This window comes from Stegostoma tigrinum, chromosome 26 (assembly GCF_030684315.1).
Source record: "Stegostoma tigrinum isolate sSteTig4 chromosome 26, sSteTig4.hap1, whole genome shotgun sequence".
Taxonomy (NCBI): Eukaryota; Metazoa; Chordata; class Chondrichthyes; order Orectolobiformes; family Stegostomatidae; genus Stegostoma; species Stegostoma tigrinum.
The window spans coordinates 25,894,340-25,913,430 of record NC_081379.1 but is presented as its reverse complement, the minus strand read 5'-3'; the positions used below and the strand labels follow the sequence as shown (position 1 = coordinate 25,913,430).

The 19,091-nt window shown below is 37.7% G+C and overlaps 1 protein-coding gene across 4 annotated transcripts in view; it reads left to right on the top strand.

The window, feature by feature from the left end:
* Positions 1-19,091, top strand: part of LOC125464015 (CAP-Gly domain-containing linker protein 1-like) — a 146,652-nt gene that overhangs the window by 80,046 nt on the left and 47,515 nt on the right. For 2 of the 4 annotated variants that reach the window (XM_059655062.1, XM_059655058.1), the window contains 6 exons: positions 284-440; positions 800-965; positions 1,563-1,778; positions 6,659-8,944; positions 10,521-10,658; positions 17,012-17,118. In XM_059655062.1, coding sequence (XP_059511045.1) covers positions 284-440; positions 800-965; positions 1,563-1,778; positions 6,659-8,944; positions 10,521-10,658; positions 17,012-17,118 — 3,070 coding nt within the window. The remainder of the gene's footprint in view (positions 1-283; positions 441-799; positions 966-1,562; positions 1,779-6,658; positions 8,945-10,520; positions 10,659-17,011; positions 17,119-19,091) is intronic. The other 2 variants (XM_059655060.1, XM_059655059.1) reach the window with 1 other exon arrangement.

Here is a 19,091-nt window from a genome sequence, read left to right as displayed (position 1 = left end):
GGAACTATTGAAAAGAACTTAGCTTTTAAAGGTTTGATTGCTGCAATCATTGTCTTTTTAGGCACTATCTCCAAAAATCCATAATTGCAATTGCTAACTCCTGAATTGAACAAACGTACCTGTTTTGAATGTCTAACCTTTTCTGAAAATATTTACAAATTTGAGACTTTTTGAGATATTTCAAAGTTTGAAAGATTTTTATGACTTTCTTTGCAGCACCTCTTATGCTTTGCTTTATTTTTGCTGTTTATATTGTCTTATTGTTGGCTTCTGCTTTTGTCAGCTCTGGAGAGAAAAATGAAAGTTGAAGAGGAAAAGGCAGAGCAGTTGACTCGAGATAAGTCCAAACTTGAAAATACCATCTCTGAAATGATGAAATCTTCAGGGGATAACTCTGCACAGCTCACAAAGATGAATGAAGATTTGAAAGAAAAAGAAAGGTACCTTGTTAAACACTGCTTGTGTGCAATTATCAAATGTTTGTTGTTAGCGAACAGATTACTTAGTCATGATTTACCAAGTCCAAAATTGATTTTTGTCTCTGAATAAAAGTTATTTATGAAGTTACAGAAACCGCTTCACAATCAATCAGATGTTCTTTCCGATATTAGAATGTAGGCCAAGAGAAAACAGTACAATGAATCCTGTTTAATTGCAAGTTGCAGCAGACAAACAATATACTTGCCACACTGTAGGGATTCAATGATTCCACATTATTAATGGTTTTTCTGTCTTTTTGGGCACCTTTCTTTCTCTATATATTTAAAGATTAGGTAATAGCTGTTTCTTTCCTCTTTAGGAGAGAAGAGGAATTACAAGCTCTGTATCATCAATCCAATGAAAAGATTGCTCGTTTACAGGAAAGTTTGGAGCAACTTGCATGTAAATCAGAACAGACACAGCGGGAGGAGCAGCAGAAACATCAGCTTGAACTTAAAGCAATGTTGGAAAAAATAACAGACCTGGTATGAAAGACCATTCCGTTGTTTCCTCCCCCTTCAATAAACTTCTAATGACAAAGAAATTTTAAATCCTTCTGAAAAAGAAATCTTTGTATGTTCAGTAATTTGAATACCTACTTAGTACAAGTTGACCAATTCTTCATTATTTTATTGTTTTGATTGTATAATTAATTTTTAAATGTATGCAATTCGAATGTATCATGCATAAATAAAAAATGATTCGATGCCCTATGAATTGGTGATTAATTGAATAGAATGTGACACTAGTGCTATTACGTATTTCATCTCGAATCTGCTGTGTTATAAATTTATTTTAGATGTAAATAACCAGAAAAACACTCTTTTTAAAAAAAATACATACTGGCAAATTTGTTGCCCTGTTTTACATTTTGGGATTTTCTCAATATTCGCAGAAATGGCATTTTAATTTCCTTCTATGCTGCCTTTTCCACTTCAAGAATAGATATTTTTGTAAATTCATAATTTTTAAGATATATTCCCTTGTATATGTAGAAAAGTTATAAATATGTTTTTAGATTTTGTGCTATATTATTAATTGGATGAAAGTTGCAGGCATTCTGATTTTGTTGATTCCCACAGCAAACGCAGGTGAAGATGCACAGTGCACACAGCAAGGAGCTGCAAATTACTCACGAGAAAGTCCTTTCAGAAATAAATGCAAAAAATGATACTCTAGTGAAAGAGCTTAGTCAAGACCTAGAGAAAACCAAACAAGCACTGCAAAACTCCCAAGAGAAGATTATTGAAAGGGAAAAACTGGTGGAAGAGTTGAAGCAGCAAGTGGAAGAGATCCAGGTACTCCAAGTATTTCATTTGATTTTTCTCAGTTTTGAACACTTTTAAGAGTTGTATATTAACTATTTATTTTGCATTATAGCAGTTTGTTATTTTAAACAATTCTGTTCCGATTTAATGCGTGTTTTTCTGCATCCAAGATGTTGCTGTGCACTTTATTTTAATATAATCTTCTCTTTAAACTTGTGATGGTGCATTTTCTGAGTTGCAACTAAACTTATAGTATATATGCAGTATCTTAGCCAAAAAATATACTGTTTGTGTGGTAAATGGTAACTCTACATAGAATTTAATTCTCTGCTCTACATTTGATGTTATGAGATTTCTACTGTTCATTTTACGTTTTATGATTATGTGGCCTCTGAATCAACAAGCTACTGTCATGCAGTAGACTGTTGTAGATTTTATGTCAGAACAACTTATGTTGTCCTATTTAAATCACTGTCTAGACTTAATTATGATAAAATAACCTACTTTGCAGCAATTAAATGTTAGAATCGGTAATTAAATATTCACATCAATTGACATACATGGACTTGGTGAATTCTCAGGATTAGACAAAAAGTTCAGGTGGACAGTTAATCAAGACCTTTGCTAAATTTTTCAGTTTTCACTTAACCAAATGTACGTATTATGTAACCCAAACTTGGTGTGCGAGGGAATATTATACATGCTTTATTGAACTTCATAGCTGTATTAGATGCTGCATAAGATAGCTATTTTCTGTCTTTGTTTAGTATGCTAATTGTTTGTTTCTATTTTTAGAGAGACTTATTTTCACAGCAATAGTATAAAAATCCATTACTTCCTGTTCATATCTATTCTGTGGTTCATTTCTTGCTTTTGTCCTCCAATCATCACGTTTTATTACAATCCTTTGTGTTTGCACTTTTCTTGCAGCAAAGCATTGCTAGTTCATACTAGAATGAAGCCTCTGAGTTCCTCAGCTGATTTATCAGGAATAAATTCATGCTTTTTAAAAATATACATATGGCCACCATGGCCATTGTATTTGGCAAGTCTATAATTTGAAGGGGCCTAAATTTAAATCAGCCTTTTACACTTAAAATGCATTGCTTTAGAGCACTATGATCAATAAGTAAACAAAATCCTCTTCATTCGATCCTTTGAGAATAATGTAATGGTTCCCTGTAACAAGGTTGCTTTAGATGTTTTATGACCTCTTAAGTTTTAACAGTCCTCCTTCCCTGAAACATGGGTTCCATTCTCAACAGCTATTTTGTTTTAATCATTCATAAGATGAGAGTGAGGCAGCATTTATTGCCCAGAGGGCAGTTTGAGTCAGCCACATTGTGGGTGTGGAGTCACACGTAGGCCAGATCAGGTAAGGATGGCAGTTTCCTTCTCTAACAGACATTAGCGAACCAGATGGGTTTTTCTGACAATCGCCAATAGATTCACATCATGAGACTCTTAATTCAAGATATTTATTGAATTCAAATTCTACCAGCTGATGTGGTGGGATTTGATGCTGGGTCCCCAGAACAACATCTTGGTCTCTGGATTAACAGTCCAGTGATAATACCACTAGGCCATCGCCTCTCCTTTACACAGTGGTTAACCCGAAAATAGTCTGTTTCTTCTTCATAGCAGTGATCCTGTTTTGGATGTTTTCCACAAATCCTTTGGTCTCTCTGATGCTAGCAGTTAGGGTAGCTGCCTTTCCTTGGTGTACAGGTGAGCTCACACCTGACTTGATGTGGACTGTGTGTACCCATGGCAATTTCCTCATAAGGAAAACTTCTGCACAACTTCACATAATTCTGTTTACCTTTGCAAGAGAGTTTAAAAGCAAACCATCTAGCATCATAACAATCTGTTTCAGAGCAGTAAGTATTGCTTAGCCTTTAAAGTGGTAACAGCAAGATTACCAAGTATGCTAATTATATTAGTGCATCTGGAGGGAGGAACCAGTGGATTTATGCTGAGGAGGCAGATCATATTGGCAAGCAGTGAATAATGTGATTTGATGTCAGTGCTTCACTTTGGAGTTCAATTCCAGTTAGTGTCCTCTGTTAATTTCACGGAGTTGATCATGTGTTCGGCAGCAGGAAGGCTCCCTTTGCCTGTGCCAATTAAGTGGCTTATCAGTTGTTTTCAGATTGGTTGCTAAATTAGTTCCATTGACCCTTCCTGCTAAAGTAATATTTGATAGTTTCCTGAATTGTTTAACGTCGCTGATGTTTGGACTTGGTACTCAATTCAAACTTACACACAAGAAAACTAGCTCATCTTGAGGAAAAATAGCATGGTGCTGCTGCACATGACACTACCAATCCCCACAGTATGCCTTTGATTTGTTTATTTGTTAGCAGATCCTTCCAGCTACTTTGAATGCTGGTATCCACACCTAAGATGTCTGTGTGGTTTGGTTTGATGGCCAGCATTTATATGCTACAAGGATAGGCGACAGGCTGTGTGGAAAATCCTGTGAGAAGTTAGTACTGGACTCCTTTCATGTGTTTTGACAGTGAAATCAGGCCTGCTAATGCATCAAGGATTTCATCATGCATATCCATCAGCCTTTTTCTATAGACCACCCCATCAAAGTCAATGTTTGCAACCAAACCTGCCCTTTTTGATCACCTAGAGCCTGTCATCCTTTTGTTCCTGCCCTGAGTATGGACCACTCGAGCTCTATGTCATACTGTCCAGATCCTGTGCTACTTGCAGCATCTGAACTTGATTGTTGTGGGACTGAATGCTGTTTGTTTTCTTCATCACCGCCTCCCTACTCTTGCTTGCATTCCAATACTGCCTGGCCAGTACAGGATATCTAAAAGAAAAGTACAGGGTACAACTCTCTTTCACAAATTGCAGTTGGTGCTAGATCAATTAGTTTAAAATATGAATACATGTTTGTTAAGCGAAGGTATTAAGGTTTATGGGCCCAAGGCAGAGAGGCCGCAGATCACTCACGATCACATTGAATAGCGGAGCAGGTTCAATGGGCTGAATGGCTTACTCCTGTTCCTATGTTTCTGTGGTTGTGATGTGAGAGAAGGGGGAGGGAAAGCAAGAATTCCATGCTTCGCACCCTCCTATTTGTAAATTTAGAAGAGATTATGTGAAGAAAGGTTAACAGTGCAGGTTCTTTCATTAATGGATTCATCCCTGCCATTGGCCATTTGTATTAGTGAAGATGGTTCAGTTTATGGAAACTATAGTAGCATGCATGGATGTAAGGTGGAACCAGGCATGTGCCTGCATTTTAGGTGCTCTTGCCTCTGTTTGTGTGCCACCTTTTACTGCAAAAGAGGGGGAATTGTGTGTCAGTGTAGTTCTTGTTTGGATGAGGTAGTTTATCGTGGTTTTAACAGATTAGAAAATGTATGTATGTTGTATGTAGGTGTGAAGCTTACAGTAGTGCTAAATGTGAAGGTGAGATGAAGTGGCAATTGATAGAGATTATTGGTAGGTGAGTTATTGTGGTGTGGTACATTTGAGTGGTGAGAGAGGTCCTAAATGGGAAACAATTAATTCAGTGACCTTGAACCCCTGTGTGGGGTCATTGAACATTTGTGAAACTGAATTATACTTACTGCAACTAGATTTGTCATCGTCTGTCTGACATTGCTCTAATCATACTGCCTTCATTAAAGTTTGTCTCATGGGCCTTCTGGTCCCCTATGGACACATGTCATTTTTCCTTCTCACCAGCTCCTGCTCCAAGACCCCCACTGTGCTTTTGGAAAATCTTGCAGCCCATTCTTTGCCATTTTGTACAATTCTTATGCCTTCCTCAGGTAATAATATGCAGAACCATAAAGTTATGAGTCTGGAAACTGACCCTTCTGTCCAACTCATCATGCTGACCAAGTTTCCCAAACTGAGCTGGTTCCCTTTGCTGCATTGGGCCTATATCCCTCTAAACCTTTCCTATTCATGTACCTGCCCAAATGTCTTTTAAATGTTGTAACTGTATTGCATTTACCATTTCCTCTGGCAGTTCATTCTCAATATGAACCATTCTGTGTGAAAAAGTTGCCTCTTGGGTCCCTTTCAAATCTTTCTCCTGTCATTTAGAAAATATACCCCCTAAGTTTGGATTTACCCCACCCTAGGGAAAGGACTTCTGCTATTCACCTCACCTATGCCCTTCATGATTTTATAAACCTCTATAAAGTCATCCCTCAACTTCCTGTGCTCCAGTGAAAAAGCCCCAGATTATCCAGCCTGTCCTTAAAACACGCAATCTCCAGTCCCAGCTACATCCTTAAATCTTTTCTGCATCCTCTCCAATTTAATAATATCCTTCCTTTAGCAAGACACCCAGCACTGTACACAGTATTCTAAATGATTTCTTGCTTCAGCCAAGCAAGCACCTTCCTTTCAAGGGATTTGTGGTGGTTTTAAGTGGTGCAGGTTAACTTTGTTTTACTTTTAAACCTTATAACCGTTGCTGAACTCTTGGTTTTGCCCGCCCTGGCCAAAAGATCAGCCTCTGAACCACTCATTTAGCAACGGCTACACGTTTAAATTGGCAGGCAGCACAAAATTGCAGCTGTCTGCGTCTAAAGCAACAGGTTGGTTTAATTCTACGTTGCAATTATTGCATCCATTTTTAGAAGTTATTACATTTTACCGCCAAGATGTTTGATACTGTTCCCTTTAAAATGTAAACTAATTGCATGAAATGTTTTGGAGGTTTTTTCTAGCTTTAAGCACTGAGGTCAGTGTAGGTCAGTGCATTTTTTCTTCCTCCAAAAATCTGCTGAGAAATTCCAAGGACACATTGGGTTTTTTATTTTATGCTTGAGCAGCACATTTTACTTTTTGTATTGTCTTTAATCCATGCTGTTTTCATTTGTCTGCTTGACTATGTTCTTATTTCCTTTTTCCCCACTTAAATTCTGAAGTCTTTAACCTTCGAGCTAGCAACAGCCAAATCTCAGTATGAGCAAATAACAGAGGATATGAGAGCTTTGAAGGGGGATAAAGAAAAGCTGATCCAGCATGGAGATGCACTAAAATACGAGAAAGAGTCCCTATTCTCTGAACTTTCAGAACTGAAGTTGCAGTATATTTCCTTGCAGAAAGACCAGCAAATGTTAGAATCAAAGAACAAGGAATTGCAGTTGGAAAAAACAGCATTTTTAGAAGAGAGGCAGGATTTTGAGTGTAAACAGCAACAACTTATTATGGAAAAGGAAACTTTAGGAACTGAAAAGGAACAATTTCTTATAAATACAAAATATCTGCAGCAACTATTTGATAAGTTAACAAAAGAAAATGAAGCTCTCCAAGACACTCAGTCCAACCTGACTAAACAACTGGCAGAAATTCAGATAAGCAGCAGAGTAGTAGATTGTGAACGAGCACAGCTGCTTCAAGAAAAGGAAGAGTTGTTATCAGCCTATAGAGTAACAATTACAGAAAAAGATGATATTGTGAAAGAAAAGGAAAAGATTGCAGAAAATTTGCGCAAATCATGTACAGAGACAGCCATTGCTCTTGAGAAATTGACAAAAGAAAGAAATGACCTGATGGTTGAAAAGGACTCTGATTTATTGAAATACTCAAAGCTTGAAGCTCAGTATGACTTTTTAGCTAAGGAGAAAAATCTGCTCCAATCAGCAAATAATGATCTTGCCTCTAAGAAGGAAACTCTTGAGAATGAGAACAGAAATCTCAGTTTAAATTTTCAGAAGATTGTCCATGAAAAGCAAGCCTTAATTAATGAAAGGGACCAATTGCAGAATTGTAGTGACCTTTCGAAGGAAGAAATAAAAAAATATATGAAAGAAAATGCAGAGCACAAGGCCTCAATCTCCAGCCTGTCAAAACTCCTGGACGAGATTAAGAATATCAGGCAGGTAACAGACTCTGAACGTGTCCAGCTACTCCAAGAGAAGGAAGTGCTGACAACATCTAAAAGAAAACTGACAGTGGAAAGGGATGAACTTGCTAAGGAAAAAAATGAGTTGTTTGCAAAGCTACAGAAATCGCTTGAGGAGGCAGCTAACATTGAGAAAAAGTTCAATGAAGAAAATGATGCACTGAAAACAGAGAGAGATTCACTCAGGATGAAACAGACACAGCTCAATACTCATTGTGAATCTTTACAAAGAGAGAAGGAAATCTTAGAAACAAAAAGCAATGTGCAATTGTCAGAAAATGAAGCTCTCTCAGGCGAGATAGCTAGAATTAAATCACAGCAACAGCAGCTCATCACTGAAAATACAGCCAGAGATGCAGAATGGGATCGGCTGCTCAGCAACATTGCGTTCTTAAAGAAAGAAATTGACCAACTGACCAAAGAAAACGAAGAACTCCAGATCTCAAAATCAAATTTGTCTACACTTTTGGATGAAGTTCAAAACAGCAAAGAAATTGTGGATTTGGAGAGATTCTGCTTGTTGCAGGAGAAGCAGACACTCGTAGCTGAGCTTCAGGAGCAGTGCTCTGAAAATGTAAATCTTAGTGCCCAAAAGGTGGAATTAGAGGAGAAATTCAGTAAATTGAATGAACAGGTGAGAGTATTTCAGAGCCAACTAATACAAGACAGGAATGCAGCAAAAATGGAAAAAGAGTCTCTCATTGTGGCTCATTCAAAACTTGAAAATCACTTTCGGTTATTGCAGAAAGAAACAGATGCCGTTAGAGCTAAAAATGATGAACTACTTTCACAACGAGACTTAGTAGTAAAAGAAAAAGAGATCATTGATATTGAACTGAAGAAGTCTGCTGCTGAGAAAGAAGGCCTAATAGTTGAGAAAAATAGTCTGATGTCCAATGTTGAACAACTAAAGAAAGAACTTGATATAGTAACAAAAGAAAAATTAGAGACTGAGGTTTCACAATGCAATATTTCGAGACTCCTTGATGAATTCCACAGCAGCCAGAAGGTATCCGACTTGGAACAGTTAAAGCTCCGGGAGGAGAAGGATAGCTTACTGGCTACAGTACAAAAACTACACACTGAAAAAGAAGAGCTTATTAAAATGAAAGATGAGCTAGTTGACTCCCTGTGTAAGGTACGTGAAGAGGCTGCTGTTTCTGCTCAGGACCGTATAGAAGCTGCATCAAAATTCCAACAGCTGTTATGTGAAAAGGAGGTGTTGCTGGAACATGAAAAAAATCTTGCTTCCAAACTAAAAGATCTTCAGGTTCATCAAAATATTACTTTATCAGAGAAAATTGAGGTACCAAATATAAATATTCAGATAAGTCAAGAAAGTTGTGGGCACTTCTGTTGACTAATGAGTGCACTAACAGATTTAGTTTTCTACTTTTTCTGATCATAATTAACACTGTAACTGTTTTTAGATTGCATTTAATTATGGGAAATGATTTTTCTGGCATCTCACTTCAATAAGGTGTGGGTAATTTACGTAGATTATTCATTTTAAATCCAGACTCTCTCTCCCTGAATTGCATTGTACACAAAATTATTGTTCAAGACTGTGGATAAAATGAAGCTTTAAACCTGAATGTATATTAAAACGAAAAATATTTAGGTTTTTTTTCTGTTCATTAACCAAGCTAAGTTAATTTTTGTTGTGTTCAAGTTATCAAAATGACTATTTTTCAAGTTCTCAATCTTAACAGACTGTCCTCAGCCATAGAATTTATTGTTTTTTTTTAACAAAGAAGTCCTGATCGTGGCAGAATTTTGTTTTATGCAGAATGCACTTTTTTCTAGATCTGAAAACTTTTCAATTAATCACGGTGAAATCAGTGTTTACTGCCAACAGCTAATTTCAACAAAAACAAGAACAATTTGAAGCAATTAAGCAGAAATATGCAAGTGTAAAGCTGTTGAGCTCAGGTACCTATTATGAAGTTTGGTTCCATAATGATTTGTTACTGGACTAGTAATCAAAAGGTATATTTTTTTTAATATTGGAGGCTTGAATTTAAATCCCACCATAGCAGCTAAGAAATATAAACTAACTTTAAAAAGTTGGTATTAGTAGTGATAACATTGCAAACACCAAATTTTAATCAAAACACATTTAGTTGACTAATGTCTCTGAAGCAAGGTCATTTGCCATTTTTTTTGCCTGGTTTTATTGTCTGATTTCAGGACACAGTAATGTGCTTGAGTCTTTAATTGCTGAAAGGGCCTAACAAGCTATTTCTGCGCTACGTCTGTGTGAATACTCACCAGTGCAGTTAAGTCATGACAAAGTGCCACTTGATAAAACATTAGGGGTCCCAGTGCCCATTGAAAGCATAGATTAGTATGGTTTCCTTTTGTTTGAAAGATGGGTGATAAGTGAAAGGATACGAGTCTGTACACTTAAGCTAAATTTAAGCAAGCTGAATGAATACGCAACAAAGTAATGTGATAAATTATTTTTTAAAGCAGATATCTTGTCCCTGTTGGCAGTTTCTGATCTGAGAATTTTAACTATGCTTTACTAAATTAAAAATTTAACTTGTAGAAAAATTAATTGTACATTTGTCATCATGCTGGATCTGACATACCAGAATTTCTAAATTTGCACACATTTTCTGCAAAATTTTGAAAAAAGTGTTTAGTGGAATTGTGACAGACATTCCACTTGATTTTATGGAATGTCAGTTCAAAAAAAGTGGTTAAAATTTCAGAAAACAAATACTATGTTTCATAAAACCTCTGTTTTTCAAATCAGACTTGCATTACGTACATCAATTAACTTGATCAGTCTATATGAATTTTAGAATTTTCCCATATCATGTTTTAGTGACTTTTTAAACAATTACTCTAAATTAGGATATTCCTTGTATTTGTAGGCTTCCAAAAAAGTTGAAGAGGCTGGACAGTTATTAGAGAAGGTGATGAAGGAAAAAAATATGTTGGATCAACGGAATGCCGAAATGTTGGTAGCATTAGAAGAATACACGCTGAAAAACCAGAAGCTTCAAAATGAGGTAAAAATTGGCCTAAGGGTTTGTTCAATGTTGCCTGAAGAGCATAGCATATATAAAACTGTTCAGTGAGATACTATCTTACTGTTGTTAAAATACGAGAAGGTGGATTAAAAATGGAATGAACCCGTTTGCCTTAATTGGTGTTTCTTCAGGAAGATCTGCTGAGCATAAGATGCAATTTTTTTTCTTTCTCTCACCTTGTGCTTGGCATCTCATTCTTTTTAAAATGTTTGCTAGATAATTTCATGCTGCTCAGCAACAATAGTTTGCATTCATATAAGCAACTTAGCTCCAGTGAAGCAAAGAGGCTTCACAGGAGTGTAATCCAGCAAATAAACAAAGTGCTGGAGAACCTTAGCATGTCTGGCAGCATATGTAGAGAGAAAAACAGAGAATGTTTTGAGTCCAGTGACCCCTCATTAGAACTGAAAATAGCTGGGAAAGGGTGGCATTTATGTCATGTTATGTGGGGCTTGTGTGATGAAGCGTGTGAACAGAATAAAGCGTAAACAGAATATGGTGTTGAGAGAGACAAGGAAAAGGATAGGTAAATAGAGACTGCTGCAGGCCAGAGACAGAAATGTTACCGTGGGAACACAGTGCCGTGTTGAAGTGGCAGGCAACTGAAAGCTCAGGTTCATTTCTACAGACGAAGCATAGGTGTTCAGCAAAGCAGTCACCTGGTATGCATTTCAATTCCCAGTGTAGAGGAGGCCACATTGTGAGCAGCAAATACAGTAAATCAGATTGAATGGAGTGCAGGTAAATTGTTTCTTACCCTGGAAGGAGTCTCTGGGGACGTGGATAGTGAGGAGAGGAAACATAAACAGGCAAGCGTTGCATCTTCTGCAGTTGCATGGAATTTGCCATAGGGGTCCTCAAATCAAAGTTTGGGCATCGGTACCTGTGTGGGCCCAGTTTTATATGTCTGTTTTTGTGGTTTGAGGAATATTCTTTGTCCCAATCTTAGGGTCCCTATCCATAACTCTTTCCCCAGTACATTGATTACATCATCATTGCTGTTCACCCTCATGTCCAGAACTGGAAAAAATTATCAATTTTGCTTCCAATTTCCACCCTGCTGCTGCCTTTATCTGGTCTATCTCTGTGTTCCCATGCTAACGTTTCTGCCTCTGGCTTGCTGCAATCCTCCAGCGAGGCTTAACATAAACTGGAGGAACAACACCTTGTCTGCTTAAGTTTGCTTCTCAGCCTTCAGAAGGAGGCGATGGCCTAGTGGCCTTGTCACTGGGCTATTGACCCAGAAAATGTTCTGGGGACCCACATTCGAATCCCGCCACAGCAGATGGTAGAATTTGAATTCAATAAATACCTGGAATTAACAGTCTAATGATTACCAGGAATCCGTTGTCGATTGTCAGAAAAACCCATCTGGTTCACTAAATCCTTTAGGGAGGGAAATGGCCATCCTTATCTGATCTAGCCTATATATGACCCTCAGCAATGTGGTTTACTCTGAACTGCCCTCTGGGCAATTATGAATGGACAATAAATGCTGCCTAGCCAGCAACACCCTCATCCCATGAATGAATTTTTTAAAAATTGATTTTAACAATTTCAGAACATTAACATCCTCTGCCATCCATTAATCACACTGCAAATTCCTGCTTTGTCTGGATTGCTTCCATTGCGGCCAATCTATTTTCAACTATTTCTGCTTCTTGTTAGTACCTTATCCAGCATTTATCCTGCTCTCCCCCGCTCTCATTAGCAATCTGTGCGCTTCTCCTTCTTTCCACATTCTGTCCCTGCACACTTCCCCACTCTGTCAACAGCATTAATTGTATCTTTTCCCAGTAATTTTCAGTTCTGATGTAGGGTCACTGGCCTCAGAACATTTTACTGTTTTTCTCTCAGATTGTGCCACATTTCCAGCATCTGCAGTTCTTTGTTTATATTGTAATCCAATGAAAGTTGACGTGGTGCCAAAGCCTAAAATATTTGCAGAGGCAGCCAAATGTTTGGTCAAAAAGTTCGGTTTTCAGGGACCTCTTGATATGGTAGAGGGAGGCAAGAAGGCTGAGGGATGGTACTTCAAAATATAGATTGTAGAAAGCTGAAAATATCACAAGTGGTCAAACAAAGAACTTGGGCATGTACTGTAAGCTCGAGTTGGATACATATAGAATTCTGTGTGTTTTCTCAGTCTCTAATTAGAGAAAATTCTGGCTCTTCCAGGACTAAATATAAGACGAGCAGTCTGACAACACAGAAGCAGGTCAAAAGAGGTGGTGGTGAGGTAGAATTTGGTGTTGGCAGAATAAGTGTAAAATCTGATGTATTTTTGTCATTGTGGCTACCACCATGATCTCGTTGGTCTCCTTTGGCGTGTTCTGTCTTTTATTACCTCTCCAGCAGTTGCTACTTGATTCTTGTCTCTGTTTTCCTACTCTTTGCCCAAATCATACCATGGCTTCCTGAGTCAGACCTCCCATAAGTCATCTTTTTTGAACATTTCAGTTTCTTTTCATGGAAATAAAGGGTTTAGTAGTGACTCTGTTGAGGCTTGGATGTTGAGCATGAGTGACACTAAAAGCCCTGGTGGAATGGGCAGACAACTGACAAGATCTGATGTTATTTCTGTTTTCTTGGAAGTGACCACATGAACAAAACTTTAGAATGGAACTTTTGTTATACATTCCATTTTATTCTCCATCACTCCCAGGGTATTTTGTTCTGTTTAACATCTGATGATAAAAATGGAATGGTGCACTTGTAATGAGAATATTTTCACTTCAGTGAAAATCTTTAATAGATTCAGCAGTTTTAAGATACATCTATGATAATGGGAACTGCAGATGCTGAAGAATCCAAGATACAAAGTGTGGAGCTGGATGAACACAGCAGGCCAAGCAGCATCTCAGGAGCACAAAAGCTGATGTTTCGGGCCTAGACCTCTGATGAAGGGTCTAGGCCCGAAACGTCAGCTTTTGTGCTCCTGAGATGCTGCTTGGCTTGCTGTGTTCATCCAGCTCCACACTTTGTTGTCTTAAGATACATCTATTATTGTTTAACCTGGGGAATGATTTTGTTTTGTCAGCAGCTAGCTTCCTGGGACAAGATTTTACTATCAATTATTTGGGCTTCTCCAGGGTTATCATGTAAAAATTTTACATTCTTCAGATTTAAACTTGGCTTTCAGATCTAGAAAGCAATAATTATGAATTTGGTATGCTGCTTAAAAACTCATTATACCTTGTTCAAGAGGATGTAACTTTTGCAAAGTTTTTACAGCAAGGTTAATAGCAGTAAAGGTCATCTTGCAAGAAGGGATACTTCAGTGAAGTATACAGAAGTGAGTAGAATCACTGAAAGCAGTTTCCGGACTTTTACAGTGACCTGTACATGGGCATACTCCAAAAGTTATGTCAGTTTCAGAGGAATAGTTGATGGCCATTGACCAAGATCCATTTGTAATCTTAGAAAGCCAAATTCACTGTTGACTACGCCACCAGTTTTGGTGTTGTCTGCTAACTTACTAACTATGCTTTCTATATTCTCCTCCAAATTATTTCTATCAATGACAAACAAGGGGGCCCAGAACTTATCCCTCCAGCCCAAAAAACAACCCTGCACCACCACACTCTATCTCTTGCTGTTAAACTAATTATGTATCTAATTGGCAAGCTCACCATAAATTCCATGTGACCTAACTTCACTGATTAGTCTACCAAGCAGAACCTTGTCAAATCCAATCTGGATAAATGCAAGATATTGCATTTTTGTTACAACGAAGAGAGGTAGGACTTGAGAAGTTAATGGTAGGGCCTTGGCTCATGTAGAACAGAGGGACCTGGGGGACCAGTACATAATTCTTTGAAGTTTGCACCACACAGAGTCAGGGTGGTTAAAAAGTTGTTTAGTGTGCTTGCCTTCATTGTTCAGACCTTTTGAGTATAGGAGTTGGGACGACATTGAGGTTGTATAGGACATTGGTGAGGCCTCTCCTGGAGTATTGTATCCAGTTCTGGTTGCCCAGTTATAGGAAGAATATTATTAAGCCGGAGAGGTTCAGAAGAGATTTACCAGGATGTTGCTGGGTAAGGAGGCTTTGAGTTATAAAGAAAGGGTGGGACTTTTTTCAGTGCAGCATAGGAGGCTGAGAGGTGACCTTTATAGAAGCTCATGAAATCATGAGGGGTATAGATAGGGTTAATGGTAGTTGTATTTTCCTTTAGGATGGGGGATTTCAAGACTAGGGGACACTTTTTAAGGTGAGAGTACAGAAATTTGAAAAAGACATCGGGGCAATTTTTTAAAACAGACTGTGGTTTATGTATGGAATGAACTTCCTGAGGAAGTGATGTATGTGGGCACAATTATAATGTTTAAAAGATATTTGGATGAGTACTTTCCTAGTTATGTACATGACTTGGAGGGATATGGGCCATGAGCAGGAAGGTGGGACTAGTTCAGTTGGCTGTTATGTTCAGCATGGGCTGGTTGGACTGAAGGCTCTGGTTTCCATGCTGTATGTCTCAATGAATGTTGAAAGTTCAACACCATGACTATTTAAAACCTGGGCCAGTATTTCAGTAGTCAAAATTTCATGTGAACCTAGACACAACATTAATAAACAGTAAACAACTGCCTTTAAAATATAATGTGTTACAAGCCATAATGAAGCAATTGAATATGTACTGAATCTTGAAATACTTGGTGTTTGTATGTTGACTCCTGTTCTCCTGGACTGGAAGTGAATGTTTGCCCCTCTCTAATTGCCCATTTGTGGCAACATCTGTAATATTTACAAATCACAAGTTTTATCAGGCTATAGGCTATTCAGATAAATCATGAGTTGCCTTACAGTACTTAGACCCAGAAATAGAAAGTTGAACCTGCTGTTGGTAAATTCTGCATCCTCTGCAGTTTGTCCAAGATGTTTACTTGCATTGTTTTCATAAAGACTGCTACAAGACCAAACATGTATTTTGGCATAATCTGTGATCATAGTCTAGATGTTCTTAAAATAGTCTGTCTTTTACATTATAATGAAAATAAATTATAATAAGTAAAATAATGGTTTAAATGAACTAATGTTAAATAATGATTCGAACAGTGGAAATTAGTTAAAAAGTTTATTTTTATTGGTAGTATGTTGTAATAATTGAGATGTCTTTCTAGAATCAGTCCACACGTTTGTTGCTTGCTTATGCCTTGCAATCTGGTTCTTTGATTAAAATTGTGCAACATTCCTAAATGTAGATTTAGGAATGTCAATTACTTATATTCCTGTAGTTCACAGCTTCATACCTAATTAAAACTGAAGAATTATCAGATAATTTTCTGATGTTTAACGATATATTGTCTTGTGTGCAGAATGCTGTGCAAGATAGATTGGCTAGGTTTGTTATCCTGTCTCAAAGGGCAAGAGGTTTGGTGAAAGAGACATTATTTGATGATTTGTCAAGTAACTCTCTTTGTAATATTCTCAGAAATTTGTTGTTTCGTATTAAAGATAAGAAACCATGAGGCCATAGAGCTTTAGATGATGTCACTTCGGCAGAAGAGCTGATTTGTTGGCACTACTTTAGCTAAAGATTCAGGAGCCTGTAGTAGCGGGACAGCTGGTTGGAGGCTGTACATCAGTTTCTTGTGTTATGCAACTCAGCCCCGGTGTTCATGACAGATTATGGCACTGAGCATTCGTGTTAATTATCTAATGTACATAATTGGATCATACCTTCAGTGCAATTTTTCAAAGAAGAAAATTTAAGATCAGTGATGGATATCAAAGCTTTACAGGATAATTATTCTCATTATTTCTCTGTGCAGCTGAAGGTATGAGTTTTTGGAACAGGTGATGTTCAGTTTTCTTTTTGCATTCCCAGTGATCAATAATGGTATGTTCTGCTAATCAGTACTGTGTTGTATGATGGATGCTTTCACATCAGTTAAGATGTAGCCATGTCTGTTTCTTAGAATTTTTTTTGGTGGCTAGTTCTATTTGAAGGATTTGCAATGTTTGCTGATGTGGGCAGCAGCTATGATTCTGAAATGGAGGAACATTGGAAAGCTATGTGGTTTTGATGATAAAGCAGTAATGGGACATGCAGTTAAGGGAAGATTTTAATGTTTTACGGAATGTTTGGTGATGAGGGTAGTTCTGTTTTTTTTAAAGGAATTAACCTTCTGAAGGGCTTGAGGCACAGCATGGTGTATTTGCATTTCATAATAGCCATTTTTCTTTTTGCTAATTTATTGAAACAAAAGATCCCTTTGAAATTAGAGTACACTCGGGTGTTTTTTTTTGTCTATGTTACATAAGATTCTGAAGTATTTTTGACAGTGAAAACAGGACTTTTTCTTCTTTCCCCCTCCCACCCTGTCAGCTGGAAGCTCTTAAGGAGCAAAGTAGTAAATACCAAGAAGATTTGAACCAATCAAAACAACAGCTCAGCTCTGAAAATAAAAGAATAGGAAGCCTTTGCAAAGAAATGTGAGTAACTGTGTTTAATGTACGGAATAACCCAGATATCATTGTATGAGTAGATTTTTTCATGGAATAATGTTGCCTTTTTCTGAAGCCTGAGTGTACACATTATTTCATATCACAAATCTTTTAACGTGTCTACTTTTGCATTGTGCAAAACTGGAAAACAGTAGAATTGATTCATTTGATACACGAGTTCATGGAATGCTTCTGTTAACCATGTTAAAACGCAACAATTTTTGATTGCCACCAGGTGGTGCGTACACTCAATTCACAGTTTTCCTTCTGCATGAGGAGATGCTTGGCTTCTGGGTGATACCTTTGTTTGCAAATTGCTGTTGGAAACTCGCCAGCACACTTGTGTACATTGAAAATGAGACAGAATAATCACATACACAACTCTCAAGTTACAAAATTGGTCGGTTGGAAGCTCAAGGGTTATCTCCCCCCCCCCCCCCCCCCCATCCTACGAATCTCCTTCCTTCTCAGCCAGTTCAGATCTCTGGAAAGAATATTTTTATTGATTTTACAGTTTTTTTTTCTAAACCAGCAAGATTTCACTTTGCAAAAGAGCAGTTGAGTGACCTTGAATATGTTATGATTAATGTCATATTTTGCAAAAGTAACTGAATGTTCCTTGTATAGCAGACCTTACTTAAGAAATTTACGAATACGAAGCTTAAATAATTTGCATTTACATAGCACCTTCCAACAGCAAAAATGAAAATTAATCAATGAGAACATTTATTAATTTAAAAATACTTCTGACACTAAACAATAGGGATGGCTCAGTGGCTAACACTACTGCCTCACAGTGCCAGGAACCCAAGTTCAATTACTTCCTCAAACGACTGTCTGTGTGGAGTTTGCACACTCTCCCTGTGTCTGCATGGGTTTCCTCCAGGTGTTCCAGTTTCCTCCAAAGGTGTGCCGGCCAGATGGATTGACCATGCTAAGTTGCCTGTAGTATTCAAGGCTGCGTAGATTAGATGGGTTATACGGGGAATGTGTCAGTGTGGACTTGTTGGGCCAAAGGACCTGTTTCCACAATGTAGGGATTCTCTGAATAAAATATAAAGTGAGGTGTTTGAAGCTTGTTCAAAGAGGCAGGCTTTAAGGAACATGTTACTGGAAGGCAAGGAAGCAGAAGTATTAAGGGAGGTTATTCTAGAGTTTGACCAACACGCCTGTAGTCAAGATGAAATATTTTAATGAACTTGTTCAGAAATGTTGTTACAAATCTCTGGATCATGTAGGCCTTGAACCCCAGGCCTCTTGGCTCAGAGATAGAGAGTCTAGATTGCCAGTCATAGAGCAGTTAAAATCAGGGTTAAATATGATGCTGAAAGTGGAGGTGTTTAGCGACAAAACCAGTGCAGATTAGAGATAGAAAGAGATATAAACATTATCTTATTTCTTACAATGCACTTCTCTATTCAGTTGATCAGTGGATGACATTTCCCAGATAAACCCAATTCTAAGTTTAATTTAGGAAGTTGAAGAAAATTTGCTCTCCATATAAGAGTCCTTTTTAAAGTGGGTATGGACATTCCTAGTGAATTTGGGTGAGTAAAGTCGTCATGTTGCTAAGCTAGCTTAACAAAGAGTAACATCGAGGTAGTTAACGTGAGGTGGAAAATTGGAGGCCACCTGTTTCCGTTTCTGACATTGGCTAACTCTGTTTCAGTTCATCCGCTGGAACTTTTATTCCTCAAGACTTGATTTTATTTTACCCTGGAAAATCTCTACAAATGTGAAGTCATTCTGTACTTCCTAACTTGCACTAAATCCCATTTGTCCATTGCTTTTCTGCTTCTAGTTAAGAGATGCCACAATTTTGAAATGCTCATCAAACAAAAAACTAAGAACTGGGGATGGTTGAAATCTGAAACAAAAACACAAATTGTTGGATAACCTCCAGTAAGACTGGCAGCATCTGTGAAGAGAAACGTTTCCAGTCCGGTGAACCTCCTTCAGAA